Source organism: Hoplias malabaricus, chromosome 14 (assembly GCF_029633855.1).
Source record: "Hoplias malabaricus isolate fHopMal1 chromosome 14, fHopMal1.hap1, whole genome shotgun sequence".
NCBI classification, from domain to species: domain Eukaryota; kingdom Metazoa; phylum Chordata; class Actinopteri; order Characiformes; family Erythrinidae; genus Hoplias; species Hoplias malabaricus.
In genome coordinates, this window is record NC_089813.1 from 11,186,722 (window position 1) to 11,206,005 (window position 19,284).

Genomic DNA, 19,284 nt, shown 5'->3' on the forward strand with positions numbered 1-19,284 from the left:
TCAACACGAGTATCAAATGCTGGTGCTAATAGCTCAAATATGCAAACGTGTCTGTTACCAGAGAGAGGACACACAAGACTTTTTTTTTCATGTTGAGATGTTCCACCACAGCTCAGTTCAACTAAAATGTTTAAATGCTATGCTATTTAATATACGATGTACATTAGCTATTAGGTATCATTAGGTAGTGAGAGACTGAATTAGAAATCATCTTTTTTCCATGCCATAACCTTTGTAATGTTTTTGCAGCTGAGTGCCATCAAATTCTCACAACAATCCAACATGTATGGTAAAGCATTTTCAGAAGACAGGGGGCTGCTACTATAGAAAATGGAGCAAATATCATGTTGTTAACCTTCATCTCTGAAGAAAAGTATGAGCACACATTTCGTGATATTTACTTTGTTATTTATGCTGCATTTGTGATTTATTTCTCAGGAAGCTGACGGCAGTGCACACACACACACACACACACACACACACACAGAGGTTTATTTGTCCTTATTTGTTTAATGGCATTTTATAAGCACATATGCCTGCTGTTGTTTTTTTTTTCATCGTTGTGCTCCAGAAATTCCTTAATCTGTAAATTATTCCACAAGGCATTTTTGTGATGAGAGGAACAAGGCAGAGCTGGAAGCAGATTAATAACCACACTACAGGCTAAAAAAAGGAGATTAAAAGCCATCGATAAATAGTTATTCTGAAGGGGAGGTAGCTCTGTCCGCTTTGCCTCGTCATGCAGGGCAGACAGACCTTTTTTTTTAACAGCACAGAGCAAAAAAGGGCTAAACTGGGTTACCTGAATATGTCATGGTGATCTGACCAAAATTTCAGTGATTAATAGGATTACCCCTGACTAACCCCAGAGCATGATACAGTTAAGCGCTGTGGAGCCTTGGCCTTAATCAGAAGTGTTTCACTGGAAAAAATGATTTCAAGATTGATTATTGGCAAAAGAACACAAAAGGGGAGAAAAAAGAAGAAGTATTCTACATAAATCACAGACAAATGCTGGCCGTATTTGCCTCTGTGAATGAGGTCAGTGATTTCAAAGAGACCTTAGGTTTCAAAATAATTTTTAAAACAATGCGATATTTGGATTCCCAAATTACAGGTAGACGGTGTGTCCAAACATTTTTTACACCCGATATAGCTGTGAATTTAGCCATTTTAAAGTGCACCCACTGTGGGCACAGTCATTCAGTTGTATGTGTATCTCCACAGAGATGCATGCAACTAAATGTAGCACACTACATAAGTAATGTATCTAGCAAGAGTTAAAAATTTATCCGCATTACAGACTTCACAAACCCTGTACCTTTTCATCACCACTTGTGAAAAATTAAGTACAATTAACGCACCACTTCACAATTCCTCTGCAATTCGCTGATCACTTAGCTGATCATAAATAAACTTTACTCACAACTGCTCTCTAAAGGTGTCATTAATAAACATCTAGTAAACAAATATTACTCGCCACTGCCCTCTAAAAGTGTGAATAAACATCTAGTAAACAAATATTACTCAGTGCTTCCCTCTAAAGTTGTCATTAACAAACATCTAGTAAACAAATATTACTCAGTGCTTCCCTCTAAAGTTGTCATTAATAAACATCTAGTAAACAAATATTACTCAGTGCTTCCCTCTAAAGTTGTCATTAATAAACATCTAGTAAACAAATATTACTCAGTGCTTCCCTCTAAGGTTGTCATTAATAAACATCTAGTAAACAAATATTACTCAGTGCTTCCCTCTAAAGTTGTCATTAATAAACATCTAGTAAACAAATATTACTCAGTGCTGTCCTCTAAAGGTGTCATTAATAAACATCTAGTAAACAAATATTACTCAGTGCTGCCCTCTAAAGTTGTCATTAATAAACATCTAGTAAACAAATATTACTCAGTGCTTCCCTCTAAAGTTGTCATTAATAAACATCTAGTAAACAAATATTAATCAGTGCTGTCCTCTAAAGTTGACATTAATAAACATCTAGTAAACAAATATTACTCAGTGCTGTCCTCTAAAGTTGTCATTAATAAACATCTAGTAAACAAATATTACTCAGTGCTGCCCTCTAAAAGTGTGAATAAACATCTAGTAAACAAATATTACTCAGTGCTTCCCTCTAAAGTTGTCATTAATAAATATCTAGTAAACAAATATTACTCAGTGCTTCCCTCTAAAGTTGTCATTAATAAACATCTAGTAAACAAATATTACTCAGTGCTTCCCTCTAAAGTTGTCATTAATAAACATCTAGTAAACAAATATTACTCAGTGCTTCCCTCTAAAGTTGTCATTAATAAACATCTAGTAAACAAATATTACTCAGTGCTTCCCTCTAAAGTTGTCATTAATAAACATCTAGTAAACAAATATTACTCAGTGCTGTCCTCTAAAGGTGTCATTAATAAACATCTAGTAAACAAATATTACTCAGTGCTGTCCTCTAAAGGTGTCATTAATAAACATCTAGTAAACAAATATTACTCAGTGCTGTCCTCTAAAGGTGTCATTAATAAACATCTAGTAAACAAATATTACTCAGTGCTGTCCTCTAAAGGTGTCATTAATAAACATCTAGTAAACAAATATTACTCAGTGCTGCCTTCTAAAGTTGTCATTAATAAACATCTAGTAAACAAATATTACTCAGTGCTTCCCTCTAAAGTTGTCATTAATAAACATCTAGTAAACAAATATTACTCAGTGCTGTCCTCTAAAGTTGTCATTAATAAACATCTAGTAAACAAATATTACTCAGTGCTTCCCTCTAAAGTTGTCATTAATAAACATCTAGTAAACAAATATTACTCAGTGCTGTCCTCTAAAGTTGTCATTAATAAACATCTAGTAAACAAATATTACTCAGTGCTTCCCTCTAAAGTTGTCATTAATAAACATCTAGTAAACAAATATTACTCAGTGCTTCCCTCTAAAGTTGTCATTAATAAACATCTAGTAAACAAATATTACTCAGTGCTTCCCTCTAAAATTGTCATTAATAAACATCTACTTAACAAATATTACTCAGTGCTGTCCTCTAAAAGTCTTATTAATAATTGTCAAAGAAAAAATGTTGTTCACCACCACCCTCTAGGCGCCATCAATATCTATCACATAAACATTACTCACTGCTGCCCTCTAAACATGTTATTAACAAACATCAAATAAACAAGTATTGCTCACTGCTGTCCTTTATAAACAGGCAACAGCAGTAGTAAGTTAGATCCATATTTTTGTAATAATCATACCATTTATTAATAAATTAGCTTTCTGCTTTATTTTACTTGCATGGATTAGCTTTCCTGTTTGCTAAGACGTAAACTTATAATAACCGCAGTCATCTCATGGAATGTGATTAGCTCTGTTATGTAATTATTGGGACATATATATTGGGATATAATTGCCTGGGCCAGGGTTTTGGACCAAATGAGTTATACACTGAGGTTAATGCATTATTAAGTGCTGCCGTTATTAGAGCCACACCCTCTATGGAGATCACACATGGTTGTACAGTAACAATAAAGGAATGATATGGGACTATACTGTTGTACTATGTTGTCTAGGATTACATCAGCACTCTTACTTTTAATATGGAACCGAACAAAGTGTCCACAGCAAACTTAGCTACCACACTGATATATCACCATTAAGTATTCCGTCAATAAAAAAGACTTGCCGATAGATTTCTACAATGTACAAAGTGTGTTCATGAGTTCCCAGAAAATAAGACAGTGTTAACGCATAGTTAATGAACAGCTAAAAGCAAATGCAGCCTGGAGCGCTCTCATATTAAAGCACTGCATGGTTCAAATTAAATCAATTTCTTGTCTTGAGGCCACGGTCAGGAAATTTGGAGCATCACAGTGGTCATCATGAGGTCGGGGTTTAATTCATGAGGTCATGTTTGACTCCAGCTGATATTTAACACTATTGTGCCTGGAAGCAATACGCTTAACCCCTGCTTTTCCATGGGGACTGTCTCTAGCATTAATTAACAAGTCACTCTGGCAAAAGCATCACATAAATATAGGTTTGGCACTACTGCAATGTCTGAAACTGGAAAAGCGAGAGCAGAGACACGTTCCTCTGAGAAAGTGAATAAATGAGCAAAACTCTGAATGCAGGAACCCACCCCCCACTGCTGTAAAAGCACTGTATTTTGGGGGTAGTTTATTTCTGCACTAAAGCTATGAGGAGAATATTTGAAAAAGTTCTATATGTTTGCTAGTTTATATTTGCACTGGGTGTTTGTGTGAATAAGAGGCACCATTGTAAATAAGGAGTGATGGAAGGTTCTGTTTTATTTATGGTCATTTATTTTTGCACTGGAATTGGGAGGTGTGTTTGTATATAGGGGGATTATAAATTTATAAAACCAATAGAAGCTTCTTCTTCTTTGTGGATATGGTGTATTTGAATCATTAATTTGGTCGCCAAGCTTTGAGTAGAGCCCACTGCAGTGATCTTGTATGATTAGGACCTTAAAAAGCTGATAAGATTCTCAGAAACACTGCATTCCCCCATGTCCTGAAGTCTGTTTGATAAAGATTTTCTAGCAATAAAAGCACACAGAGAGAAAATTCTTGCATCATTTAAAGCCATGCTGGATTGTAGCTGCTTTAGCGCTGTGAGATTTTGATCTTTGGTAGCTCAAGCCATAAATTGGCTGCTGACGTATATAACATTATACACTGTGTAATACTCATTACAGTTTAAAGCCTTAAGAAAGCACCAAAATACAGTGGTAAAAAGCGGATTTCTCCAGAACCATACTCTATATTAATTTTAGACATGCTAAAAAGAGAACTATCTTCCACAGCAGTATCTGACACTGTGTCACAAGACTATGTGAAAGAGTGAGGAGCGTGAGGAGTTTTTGGTCTAAAATGGCTCGAGTCGACTCACTGTTTCTTCCTCATTTGTCCGAAAGTGCCACATAAGCTAGGTCCCCCACTGACCATAGCATAACCAGCTTTTAGTATAGATGTGATATCTGCCTGCTGCAAAGGCACATACTGAGACGATATCTCCCTCAACTGTTGCACTTTTAGAACAATCATTGAGCAGTCTCCTATGGAAAGAACAGGCTTACGTACAACGAGTTACTTTCGTCGTAATTAGTCCCAACAGACTTATGTAGTTTGTGGCATGTTTATGAACTGTTAAAAACTATAACACTACTAATGGACAGTAGATTAGAGCTGTACCTAAACTCCTGAAGGAGGCAGTGAGCAGGACCCCTATTGAAACCCAAAATATATTCATCTTATTATTTGGAAGGGTTTATATTCTGGAAAAAAAGACACTTTCCCTCAGTTTTTCCAATATAACAATTAGATTAAATGATGTTCTTCATGTTTCAAAGCATATTTGTCCATAAATACATCACATAAGGGAATAAAGCTGTGAAAAGTGCTCATTTTTCATTCTTTGTCTAAAGAGACTGTTCATTTTAAAAATGTTTGGTTAATGGAATAATTAACATCATTGTTCACGGTACATAAACACACACAAATATTATAAGAGGACATCAGGGGAAAGATAAAATACAAAAAAATAATATTGGATATGAGCCCTGGAGCTGGACAAGTTTTGGCTGATTTGCTACATTTGTGTTACAGAGGAAAGTGGTGTGAATATGACTTTATGCCAAACCATTCTTTTAAAGGAGGAACAAGACTGGTAAGATTTGGGGTAGCGCAGCAGTTAGTGTCACACAGCTCCAGGGACCTGGAGGTTGTGGGTTCAATTCCCGCTCCGGGTGACTGTCTGTGAGGAGTTGGTGTGTTCTCCCTGTGTCTGCGTGGGTTTCCTCCGGGTGCTCCGGTATCCTCCCACAGTCCAAAAACACACGTAGGTAGGTGGATTGGCGACTCAAAAGTGTCCGTAGGTGTGTGTGTGAGTGAATGTGTGTGTCTGTGTTGCCCTGTGAAGGACTGGCGCCCCCTCCAGGGTGTATTCCCGCCTTGCGCCCAATGATTCCAGGTAGGCTCTGGACCCACCGCGACCCTGAACTGGATAAGGGTTACAGATAATGAATGAATGAATGAACAAGACTGGTAAGATTTGGTATCGTTGCACTTGGGCTCCCCCTACAGTTGTAGAATATAGCTTACTTTTACAGCACTGTCCTTAAATCAATGGGTAGATGGGGTTTCCTCGTCTATAAGTTCCATAGTGCAGTTTCTGCAGTGCTGAGCCCAGACTAGATACGACAGAATCTCTGTTCTCCCTATTACAGGTCAGCAGGGAGATACCGTGATTTTGAAGCTGTAACTTAAAGGTAAAAATACTACCTTGTGTTTCTTTAAAGCTTAAACATGTGAATTCTGGCTGTAGAAGCTGTGATCCCTCTTTCTGTGGCTTATGGCACAAGAGAATGGGGTTTCTAGCAGAAAGACAATCTTAAACAAACCAATCAGTACAGTATGAGATTTATTAAAACAAATTTAGCTTCGTAAAAACCTCTTTGTAGCTTTATGTTTATCTCCAAGACAACAGTTTCCAGCTTGACCGACACCATGGCAACCACACTTCTTAATCAGCATCAAGCCAAGCAAACGCAGACCCTAGTCTTTGGCCCTTACCTGTAATTGACAGGCCAGCGCACCATCCACATGCGGTGGTAGGAGAGCGAGGTGACGGAGAAGCAGGTGACCAGGGTGAGGGTGTAGAATGTGGAGACAAAGACCTTGCAGAGCCCCTCGTTCCACTCGTAGGTGGAGTGCTGGCGGCGCAGCTGGATGACACAGTACATGGTGATGGGGATGCCCATGTTGAGGATGTGTGTGCCGGCCAGCGTGCAGATGAGAAACTCCAGCGGCTTCCACTTTTTTTGCTTGGCGCTCACGCTCAGGATGCCCCAGGCGTTGGCCAGGATGGACACGCCTGAGCAGACCAGCCAGGCCAGCGCGTTGGTGCTGATGACCTCATCCTTCATGGTGCAGGAGCCGGCGGATGGCGGCGAGGGTGTCAGGGGGTGGGATGGCGAGAGGAAGAGGAGTGGTGGGTGTGGCAGCGGGCGGAGCTTGGCACCGGGCCAGAGGGGGCATTCCTACTGGGGCGGCGAACCTTTTCCTCGATGAGCAGGACAGTGGGAGGCCGGAGTCAAAACATCTACAGGAGTAAAAACAAAAAAAAAAAATAAATAAATTTAAAGTCCTGGATATTAGCTCAGTAACTGGAGCGTCCAGAGTACACCCTTCCTCTGATTTCCTTCCCTTTTCATTACACCACGAACACTGAATTATAACAAGAAACCATGAAGATGCAATTTGGAGTCATGTCAAATCATGGAAATGTACTCTAAATGAATACGAAAACACCAAGACCAAGGGATTTTCTGCAACAAGCCGTGGCCATTTTGATTTTTATTTTATTCATATATTTGACAGTAGCAGTCATTAATTAACAGACAAATTAACTGTAAATGTGCCAGAGTTAGCCATAACCCAAAAACATGGAGGTTAGATAAACTGGCTTCACAAACTGTCCTGATGTGAGTGAATGAGTGTGTGTGTGTGTGTGTGTGTGTTGAATGGAATACCATTCTCTGTTGATTGTAAAGTGTCCTTGGATGTCTGGAATGGCAGTACAGTGTAGTGTAGTCCCTGGTCCGTTCTTAAACACCTAAACCAATCTAAACCATTCCCTCAGTGTAACGCACATCTGGTGTTCATAAAGGGTTAAAAAAAAAAAGAAATCTTGGTTGTGAACTGAGACCTGATTGAATGTGAACATACCTATTTAGTGCATCTTTCATTTCAAATGCAAAATTTAAACAAACATTTACCCGTGCAGTTTTACTTGAGATAAAGTCAGAAATCATGGTGTAAAACGAGCCGTTCTGATTTGGCTTCCCTTCTGACATCGAGTGCAAACACGTCAGAAATGTCCCGCACCTTGTCTGAGGGGTGGGGGTTTATGTGAAAACACAAAGACAAGGTTAAAAGAAGCAAAACAAACACAACAATATGAAGATGTAAGGGTGCTGAGTAAATACGACAAAGAGTAGAAGAAAAAGAAAGAGAGCCAAGTCAAAATGTTTCAAAATTAAATCTTCTGCACTTCAGGGCTGTGCACTCAGGTGGGTGTGAACAGTGGCTTATTGTCATTTAAAGAAGCACTAGGTAAGATTTTGTTGTTTTTAGCTTCTGGGGCTCCCCCTAGCGTAATTTTTATAGCACTCTACTGAAATCAATGGGGAAGAGAAGTGAGTTTTGTGGTTTCCTACCCTCCTCAGAAAGTTACACAGTGAGGATACTGCAGTGCTGAGCCCACAGTATCAACAACAGAGGCTCTATTCTCCCTATTACAAGGCAATGAAATATCACAATGATTTTGAAGCTGTAACTTTAAGGTAAAAATATTACGTAGTGTTACTTTAAAGGAACAGGTGAAAAGGCTGCTGTTTTGTCTGATCCCTGTGGTATATTTTATATGACCATATCATATCACAGACTTTTCATTAATACTCCAGGGACCTGCGTTAACTTTGAGAGTAAAGGAACTCCTCGGGTTACGTCAGTCCCGAGTTACGATGTTTCGTGGTTACGACACATCTCCCATTTACTGTATAAAGCCTTGTTTCGACTTAAGTGGTTTTGCATTGTAAACGTTGTAATGTGAACTCCATGTTTGTTGTGCGCGGCGGAAGAATACACGGTTACGTGGCTTGGGTCCGAGGAAGATAGGTGTTAGGATAGGATAAGTGCTTACAGTATGTTATTTACGTACAGTCGGTTTACGACGCGACGTAGGAACGGATCAACGTCGTAAGTCGAGGACCCCCTGTATATACTGGATGTACTAATGTGGTTGATGAAAAGGAAGAAAAGGAAAGGGGGAAAATGAGTAGGAAAAAAATGCAAAGAAATATCAGAGGACAATGTCAAGCCAATCGATTTACAGAATCCCCTAAGGGCAGAGAAGAGGTGGAGCTGGGAGATGGAGAAAAATGTGAATGCCAGATGGAGAGGAAGAGAGGTGAGAAGAGAAGGAGGAAGAGCTGAAGATGGAAAGACAGCAAAAGGGAGGTGGAGAAGAGAGGGTTTAAGGAAAAAGATAAGAGACATCAGAGGCAGAGGGAAGTTGAGGACAGCAGAAACACAGAGGGAAGATCAGAGGAGAAAGATGTTAGAGGGACTGGGGGAAGAGTGGAGACAAGGAGACATAAAGGAACAACATGAGCTTCAAATGAGTCCCACTGCTGGAACATTAACATCTTCAAACTTTGAATTTTGCTGGACTAACATATAAACGCATGCCTGCAGCTTGTTATTCTCAGACAATGTTGATCTATTTGCCTATTTTTATTCATACATCATGTAGCTAGACTGCTTGAATATTTAAATTAGGATGGCAAAGTATGAGCAAATTCCTTATAAGAAAGTCTGTCCACTCGGCGGCCATTTTGTCACCACACTACTGAAAATCATTTTTAGTTTAACGAGACTCAGTGGTGTTTTGTTAAAGAGTGAAACAGTGAAGGTAAAATTTCCAACTTACTTTTGAAATCACTAGTAAAAATTGGCCAAGATGGAATTAGTAATTTATAATGTTTGGCTCAACTATTGCAAAACAGTGACAGTGGACTTTTCCACTTGGGTATTTCCAGCAAGCTGAATGGCTGCTTTTAAAGGAGCAATTACTCAATTTTTGAATTATTCTTCTTCGTGTTGGGAAACAGCCTTCATACTGACACCTAGTGGCCTGAAAGTGTCAGAGATTCTGTACTAAACATTTTAAAAACCAACTGCCTTCATGTGGGAACCCTATATAATGAAATATCCATTAAACTATTACCTAATGACCTGGATGTATCAGAAATTCTGTACTGAACCTGTTTTACCATGCCCTGTTTGTGGGGCACCCACCCTATGGAGCATAAATCATTCAGGGACTACAAAGCAATTGCATTTTGCCTCTTATTTGAGTTGTACTTTGAAAATATCAGATTATCATATGGTAAATTGGTTATATGGTATAAATATTCACTTTTATAAACACTGCCACGTTTTGGTTCTACAGATGACTCCTCCTTTAAATAGAACCGGACTGGTGGACATTGTTTACTGCAATGTTATCAAATTTGATTGGCTGAAGCAAAATTTGGAAAAATAAAGCCTTACTAATGAAAAGAGGCAGTGGCCTGAGGCCTTTTTTGCTGGTTTGTGACAATTAATACAGACACATGGTCAGCATGCTATAATTGAGTTCACCCAACAAAAAAATGGGTGAAACGATACAAGAAAGTGTCAGCTATCGGGAGAGCTGTAGTGTTAACAATATGGACAAGCCAAATCATACAATTACAGTGAGACCAGCCAGTGACAGAAGCACCACACAACCCTCACATGCCCACACTAAGAAGACAGTGCAAAATATAATTCCACATATCACTGCTGTCTAGAAAACTAAGTACATTAATGAAAATACATTTTATTTCGCAAAATTCTGAACTATTTTTATTCATCCATTATGCATTAATGTTGCAAACAATTTAAAACAAAACAGCATGCAGCAGCAGAGTCCAGGTAATATAAGAAATACAATCTTTATCAATAAATGGAGATGTCTTTTATGATCCAGTGTTTTCATCAAAGCAAGTGCTAGCTTTAAAACATCTAGCTTTGTAGCATCATGTGATAGAAAAGAAATAATCAGATAGCAATAAATTTTTGTCCCAAATGTAGCACATCAGCAGTTCCCATACGACCCACATTTGGCCTTGAATGACAGGGTTGGCTCAAGGTGAGTCTGGCTGCCACAGGTCCATGTTATATGGGCCAGATATCAGGTTTGTTGTTGACCAAATCTTGGCCAAAAGCTGGCCCAAACAACACACATCGTAACTCAACTCTAGCCCAGCTCGTGACATCTGATCCAGCTCACGCGACAATCCCCAGTGCCGTAAATGTCCTAAGTGACCAAGGTGACACAGATTGACCCAGATGTGTCTGGAATCTTGTTAGCAACAAGTTAGAACTGGCATAGACAAGACAGATTAGTAAATTGGTTTTTAAAAAAATGTGTTTTAATCTACCCATCTTTACTATGCTGTTTTGAGTTCAAATACAGTCTGCAGCCATCTTACTTGAGATGTTTCTGACAACAGAACAGAGGAAGCCACAACAAATCATTAGCATTCACTAAAACCCAGTGACTCAATAAGACTCTCATCTCATTCTGGCCATACTCTTCATTTAAATGAGAGAGTAACACATGTTAAACACACTGCCTGTATGTGTCATCCACATCCTAAATCATAAAAAAACACAAACAGCAAGACAGCAAAGCATCATCCCATCTGCTCTCATGTGGTGACAAAGCAGCGCTGAGCGAAATATGATAATCAGCTTGATATTGTTCCCTCCAGAGCGGCTCAGAGCCAGAGGAGAAAGGATAGTGGTGGCTGGTTATTGTGTTTCACAAAGAAACTCTATCCTTTCATGGTCTACTTCACTGTCAGGTTGACATTAAGTTTTGTTTACAAGAAACAAGGCAGATCTTTGCTGATCATATTGTAAACCATGTGTACAATATAGATACAGGTATTGGGATACCTAAACACTGTCCCTGTGGGAGATTTTTATAACATCCTATTTTAAACCCACAGGCATTAATATGGAGTTGGTCCCCCTTTTGTAGCTCTAACACCTTACACTTTGGGAGGAAGGTTTTCTATACAATTTAGATATTTTTGCCCATTCACCCAGAATAATATTTGTGATGTCAGACACTACTGGCTCACAATCTCTGTTCTAATTCATTCCGAATATTTTCAAGAGTGTTGAGGCTCTGTTTGAGCCAGTGAAGTACTTCCACAACAAACATCCAACCATGCCTTTATGGACCTTGCTTTGTGCACTGGTGCACAGTCATGCTGAAACAGAAAAGAGCATCCTCAAAACTGTTTACACAAAGGTGGAAGAATACAATTGTGTCTTTGTATGCTGAAGCTTCAAATATTCCCTTCACTGGGACTAGGGCGCCTATTCCAATCCCTGAAACACAAAACCATGGCATCATCCCTCTGCCACCAAACATTACAGTTGGCACAATGCAGTCAGGCAGCTAACATTCTCTCAGCATTCTCCAAACCAGAACTTGTCCATCAGGCTTCCAGATAGTGAAGCGTGATTTGTGAGTCTATAGTACGTTTCCACAGCTCCAGTGGTGATGTGCTTTACTCCATTCCATTGACGCTTGGCATTGTGGTTCGTGATGAAAGGCTTGCATGCAGCTACTCAGCCCTCGAAGCTTATGCTATGAAGCTCCAAGTGCAGAGGGTTTCTGCGGTTGTTAATGCCAGAGAAGGTTTTGGACTGGAATCTGCGTACCTCAGCACTTGGCGACCTCTCTCTGTAACTTTAAATGGCCTTGCTTCCACTTTTCAGTAAATAGCACTCAGAGTTGATCATGGAATATTTAGTAGGGAAGAAATTCTATGAACTGACTTTGCAATGGTGACATCCTATTACAGTATAATAATTAAATTCACTTTGATTTTATACACCTGTGGCAATGGGGCTGAATGAAACACTTGAATTCATTGACCAGTGATACAATACTTTGGTCCATAACAGCGGTGTGTGTGGCATAGGTAAAAAATAAGTGCTTTAAAAATAGAAGTAAACTGCATATTACTGCATCAGTGATGATCAAATAACATAAAATTCAAGAATCATTACCTGAATTTTAAGTTCCAGTCATTTTCCAAAAGAGGTTTGTTTCTCATTGTCAGTTTTTGGATGTGAGAGGGTAGAATCCAGCCGATTTACAAAATATTTTATAAGGTATTTAGAAGTCTACAAAACACCTCCATATGGGCTTCATGAAAAATCAGTATATGATGTTGGATTATGTCTGTTGTAATGAAAGAATTATCTATGCATGTGCCTTTATAAAGAATGAGCTGCAGAAGAGTGTTAACACAGAATCTTAAAAGTGATGCTCTGTAGTCACAGTATTTTGACTTCTCTGATTAATCTATAATATGATTTAAATCATGTAGTAAAACAAAAATGACAGTAAAGAATTGAGCTAAAGTGCTAAAATAGTTCATGCAGTGGAGTAAATTCAAGAGGCCACAGCAGGAGCCCAAGTACTTTATCCCACTGGTAAATTTTAATCCCTTTTCATTTCATAAAATGTTCAACAAAATTGTATTCATTTCAGAGCACAATGTCAAACTGTCCATAGGCTGAAGATTTCAAACTAGTTTGCACTAAGGCTACTTTAAAACAAGTCAAACATCAAAGTATGGGGCTTTGATATTTGTCTTATATTGTCCTTACAGTGTATCAGCTTGTGCTCATTAAAGGGAACATTTACAAAAACATTTTGGAATGAAACCTTTAAAACTCTATGAAAAACTGCTCAAATTACAACAATTATCTTTTCCAAAAGTCTTGAAAATGTTAAAAAAATAAATGTCATTTTGTTTTGACATTTTATTTTCTAACAGAATGGACTTTTTATAATGAACAGATTTTCAGTATGTCAAATGTTCAGGCCACTTTTGAACATAATGTTAGCGATGTGTTCACAAACTAAACATGGGCTACTTTTTCATTAAAAACATTCAAATTTTTAAGAACATTTTAAAAAGTATTTCTATTTAGCACTAAATGGGTTCCACTATTGTTACAGGTAAAACAAATGGTAAGAGTTGCAATTTGAAGCAAAGATTATTCAACCATTCAGAGATTAGATTTTGGACCACAACAGACCAGCTTTAAATTTAAACTTAATAATTTAGTAAGAAATAAACAACTGTTGCCACAACAAAGAAAAAAATAATATAAACAAAGCAAAAATAATTATAGCAGAATTTTGTTTTACACTCAATCTACATTTTTTCTCAAATTTTCCAGACACCTAAATATACAGCTTTCAGGATTAGACACAATATGGCTGCCACACAAACATGAACTGCTGTGCTAAGACTGTAAACAGTTGGGACAACCTTAGAAAGACATACATTTGAAGCTTTGCTTTGCTAAGCTAATCAACAGCACTTATCTGCCCTCAGGTCCAATGGAAAGCCCTAACAGTTCACATGTAAATAACTGTATTGACTGTGGCTTTCAGTCTGTCATAAAGATTCAAGTGAATCAGGAGAATCAAAACAGCAGACTTTAATCCTCAAAGATTCTTTATATAAGCATGTGATCAGTGGCTAATGGCTTCACTGACAACATTACGTGACCTCAGCCTTCCAGCAAAAGATCAAACTGAAAAGTATTTGATTGGACTGCCTTTTTTTCCAGTGGTGTTTGAATTAATTTTCCCCTATTATTGTGAGATAATGTAAATGCTTTTTAAGGAACTTGCACTGGATTGTTATATGAAGTGCTCAGGTTGAAAAGAGTCCACTTATATGATTCCTCTGGGACCAAGCGATTGAGTGTGAAAGTGAGCTAGCAGATTTACTCTGTCTAAATTAGAAACATGGCCTTGAGTTGAGTTAGCATAATTGGCTATTCTCAGCTTTTCACAAGATCTTTAAACCCATATAGTCCTTAACTGAATGAGTCCAGAAAAGGGTTGCTGCCACAGGGAATAATGCCATTATCTGCTCAAGACCACACCTTTTTAACTGGCTTTTAACTAGATTTTCATACAATTAATTCTAGAGACTCGCAAATGAATTAAATGGCTTTTGTACAGCACATTATGTACTACATCAGCCAAACAAGCAAGAAAGAGAAATAGTTTGAAATAACTTAGATATGGCATATTATTGTTTTTTCCACATTGAATGCACTAAGAAAAATTGAGAAAGAGAAAGATCAACAGAAGTAATACAGTAAGTCTGCCACCCAGCTTTTGGCAGGAAGCACAATGCTAATCCCCCAGTTTTACAGGTTCAGTAGATGCCTATTTAGGTGTCATAGAAAGGTTAAAACAAGCTGATTTTTGTTCAGCAGATGAGAAATAGTAGGAGTAACAGCAGCACTAGCTTGTCGCAAAATGTATATTGAATATAAAAAATATTTTACATTTAAGCTCAGTCAGTGATTTTTTTTACCAAAGCTCAGTCCCTGAGCACCAATCTGCACCTCTTCACTGCTGCTTTAAATCAGACATAACACATTTTGTCAGATGTGACTTGAAGTTTACACAGGAAAAAAAAGTCAACCTAAACTTTTGAGAATATACAGACAAATGCTAATCGTGTTAGCTCAGCTAGCATTGATCATGTTACAAACCAAACTGCAAACATACTGTTCCTGCTGTGAATCCAGTGTACTATTAAACTATTAATAGACATTTAAACTGTTCTGTTGCCTTTTTTTAATCATTAAAAAAACCCACTATTTATTGGACACCAGTATGAAATAGCTTATGCTGGGAAGGGGTTGGAACAGTAATGTTAACAAAAGCAGTTGACTAAAATCTTAAAATTCAGGTGCCAAAACTCTACTATAAGTTTTTTGAGTAAGTCAGCAACACTTTTACTTACTCTTGAGAATATATACTATATAACACTTTAATGTATTAAGTTGTGGCCTGTGAGACAGATCTGGCAGAAAATAAATGTCTGTGCTCACTGGCATAACGGCCTTTCTGATTAACCTTTTTACTCAGCAGAACTTCTCTTCTCTTATGAATAAACTTCATTTGAACATAAAGTACTTTAAAACACTTCTTGGCACGCACAGCAGGCTTTAGGTTGTCAGGACCAATAAAGTGTCTGTCATTAAATGCTGGATTTATGGAATTACACTGGATTCTATTCAAGGTTTTCGTAATCACAGTCTTCATCAAAAAAAAACAAAAAGAAAAAAAACAATGGAAATATCATTTTGACACTTTGTGGAAATCCAGCATATAGAAATATGATTGACAGTTATTGGTAAATGGCTTTTGTGGATTGGAATGCTCTGATTCTGATGATTCATTTATCATGCAATATCAAGATAATCAAGTGTTAATCACAAGAAAATTAGACTTTTGATTCAGGGAACTGAATTTTCTTATTTACACCAACACCATTAATGGGGTGCAATATGGAAACTGACTTAAAATTATATGTTTTAGGAGAAATACACAATTGAATCTACTTCTCTTTATTCTAGCATGCACCTAAGTTTTTCTGTTTTATTCTTTCTGGTTTCTACCTCTATCAATCCTTCAAGGGGACAGTTTAATAAACTTCTGCATTGACCTCCAAACAAACACAACACATTGTGGTCAACAACTGCCTACTTTGACACGGGGGGGAATGTTTGACTGACACGCCAAAAACCTGTATTTAAAAATGTTGGCTCACTCACTTCAGCAATGGGCTATCCATTGGGTGTGTTTGTTATTAATTTTTAACTTGTTTATGTCCATATGGTCCTGCTCAGGGGCATCACAGCTGGAGAATGAGTGGAAATGTCCTCTGAGGTGGAGGGGAAGCCTCAAGGACCAAGTCTTGAACATGTAGTGATATATCTAAACCTGATATTTCTAGGCTGAGATTTTTTTTTAATATATGAGGTGCCTTCAAATGGGAACACAGATAAACACTAAAATACAACATGAACAAATAATAGCCACTATATTCTGTTATTTGATTGAAGACAAAAACTAGTACTACTAGACCATACTACCACACATGTAGGCATGTTGCCTCATGAAAACAACATGGAGGAGAACCTAAACACAGAGGTGGACCGAGCAACTCGAGCAGCCTTGACCAAAGAAAAATACTGTGTCTGTCGTTTTGATGTGGTTTCATTTTAGTGAAGACAACACAGAACATAAAGAAGTCAAATGTAAACACATCCAACCTTATCCCACCACTCTGTTTCAACACTTGCAGCACAATCATTCATTCATTCATTCATTATCTGTAAGCGCTTATCCAGTTCAGGGTCGCGGTGGGTCCTGAGCCTACCTGGAATCATTGGGCGCAAGGCGGGAATACACCCTGGAGGGGGCGCCAGTCCTTCACAGGGCAACACAGACACACACATTCACTCACGGACACTTTTGAGTCGCCAATCCACCTACCAACGTGTGTTTTTGCACTGTGGGAGGAAACCGGAGCACCCGGAGGAAACCCACACAGACACGGGGAGAACACACCAACTCCTCACAGACAGTCACCCGGAACGGGAATCGAACCCGCTTGGAATCCTCCCTGGAGCTGTGTGACTGCGCCACTACCTGCTGCGCCACCGTGCCGCCCTGAAGCACAATCACATAACCAAGAATGACGGACAAGCTCCCAGCAACATTAGAATAAATATCCCATAATACTTGAGCATATTTACAGTACAAGCCTTGCCAGTGAAATGTGAGGGCAAATATATATATATATATATAATAATCATATTATAACCATAATCAAGGTAAAATGTTCAATTAAACATGATGTAGATTTGTGATCATATCGCCCAGTACTACCCTGGACAAGTCTTGACTCTTTGCACTAGAGTAGAGCTCATGTACAGTACTTGATTTGTTTCATTTATATCATTTGCATTTTACCCAACATCTCTCAGATTGGAAATCTACATAATCTTTCCATTTTCGAATTATTTGTGTAGTTAATTAGTAGGTGATGTTCTGTTTGTACATCCTATAATCAACTGTGGTCTTTTCTATTAGAACAACTGTACAAAGGGAGGGTCTAAATAAAGGTGAAGCAGAAAAAAGCACACGACAAACAACAGAGAACAAACGAATGAACATGTGCTTAATATCAGTATTCAACGGCTTGCTCCAAAACAAAACACAAAGAACCAAACAACAGACCCATCCAGTCCAAATAAATGAATAACGATTCATGTTCCATCTCTTAAAACCAGTCTGTATTTTTTATTTAAAATCCTTGCCACAAACTCTTTTCAACGAGCCCTAAAAATCTACCCTCACCACAGCTCTTCTTTCAACCCACTCAAACTCATCCCATCGGTAGCTCACCAAAGTTAAAGGTGCTGTATCAAAACCAGCACCTCACAGGGAATAAAGAATGACAGCGGAGTCCACACCAGACACATGAATCAGTCTTTCAGCAGAGATACTGTGCTTTGAACAATGAAGAAATACAAAAGAAACCTTGGGTGAGTCAGATGCTTTTTTCATTGCATTGGCTGTATTTGAGGACACTCACAATGGCTATTTCAGAACCCGCTGCAGAACTAAAAATGTGTTCTCCAGTGATTACTGTTACTGTTGCCATCTATATTGTCATAATTAGAGTTGGGCAATATGATGTTATTTATTGGTATTGTGACAATTATATCATATTGTGTTTATCTGAGCACATTGGGCATATTGTGAGTAGTTAAAGACATCAACCAGGTGCATGTTTCCAAACAAAAAGGATATAATTAGCCATTATTAGTCCTCTGGGTTTAGAGCTGCTCAAATTTAACGCATTTATTCAAAATTGTATACATTTAATTTTAAAAGATTATTTATTCAATGAGTGTGATCCACAGTGATGCTGGTGATGAGGTACCTCCATACAGAATAATGGCTTACCATTTCTGGGTGGGTGGGATTAACATTCCCCCTCACGAAGTAGAATGAGACTCAAATGTAGACGTCTATTATTCATTCATTCATTATCTGTAACCCTTATCCAATTCAGGGTCACGTTGGGGCCAGAGCCTACCTGGAATCAGTGGGCGCAAGGTGGGAATACACCCTGGAGGGGGCGCCAGTACTTCACAGGGCAACACATTCACTCACACATTCACTCACACACTCACACCTATGGACACTTTTCAGTCGCCAATCCACCTACCAACGTGTGTTTTTGGACTGTGGGAGGAAACCAGAGCACCCGGAGGAAACCCACGCGGACACAGGGAGAACACACCTAGACGTCTATTAGTTCATGTATACTGTATATTTGGTGTTCTCCTCCAAGTGTGTTGAGGTTGATGATGTTTTGGTGGCAATTACATTGTGGTAGTGAGTTGGTTGCCTGTTCCAATTTACCAAACTATACAAAAGGTATATTGTACCATTATAATACAAATGGCAGCTAGATACATTTACTGAAGTGTGTGTTCCTCAGTTTATTACTCAGTAAAATATATTTTTCAATTCCTTTTGCGTGATATATTTTCATTCCGTTTTATTTGCTGTGCTGTTTTGCTATTAGCCCCATTGTCTTCTGAGGTCAGGTCTAGAAGTAGATGTTTGAGCTGCTACATTGGTAATCCTGCTCCTGATGTTTTTGGGAAGGTGTTTGTATGAGTACGGCTGCTCTACCTCGGTTTCTATAAAAGTGGCTGAATCTGATGTGTGGCATAGCATGTG

At 38.4% G+C, this 19,284-nt stretch overlaps 1 protein-coding gene across 1 annotated transcript in view; it reads right to left on the minus strand.

The window, feature by feature from the left end:
- LOC136666029 (probable G-protein coupled receptor 153) overlaps positions 1-19,284 on the minus strand; it is a 55,031-nt gene that overhangs the window by 25,203 nt on the left and 10,544 nt on the right. The window contains exon 2 of the mRNA XM_066643982.1: positions 6,600-7,128. Coding sequence (XP_066500079.1) covers positions 6,600-6,952 — 353 coding nt within the window. The 5' untranslated portion in view covers positions 6,953-7,128. The remainder of the gene's footprint in view (positions 1-6,599; positions 7,129-19,284) is intronic.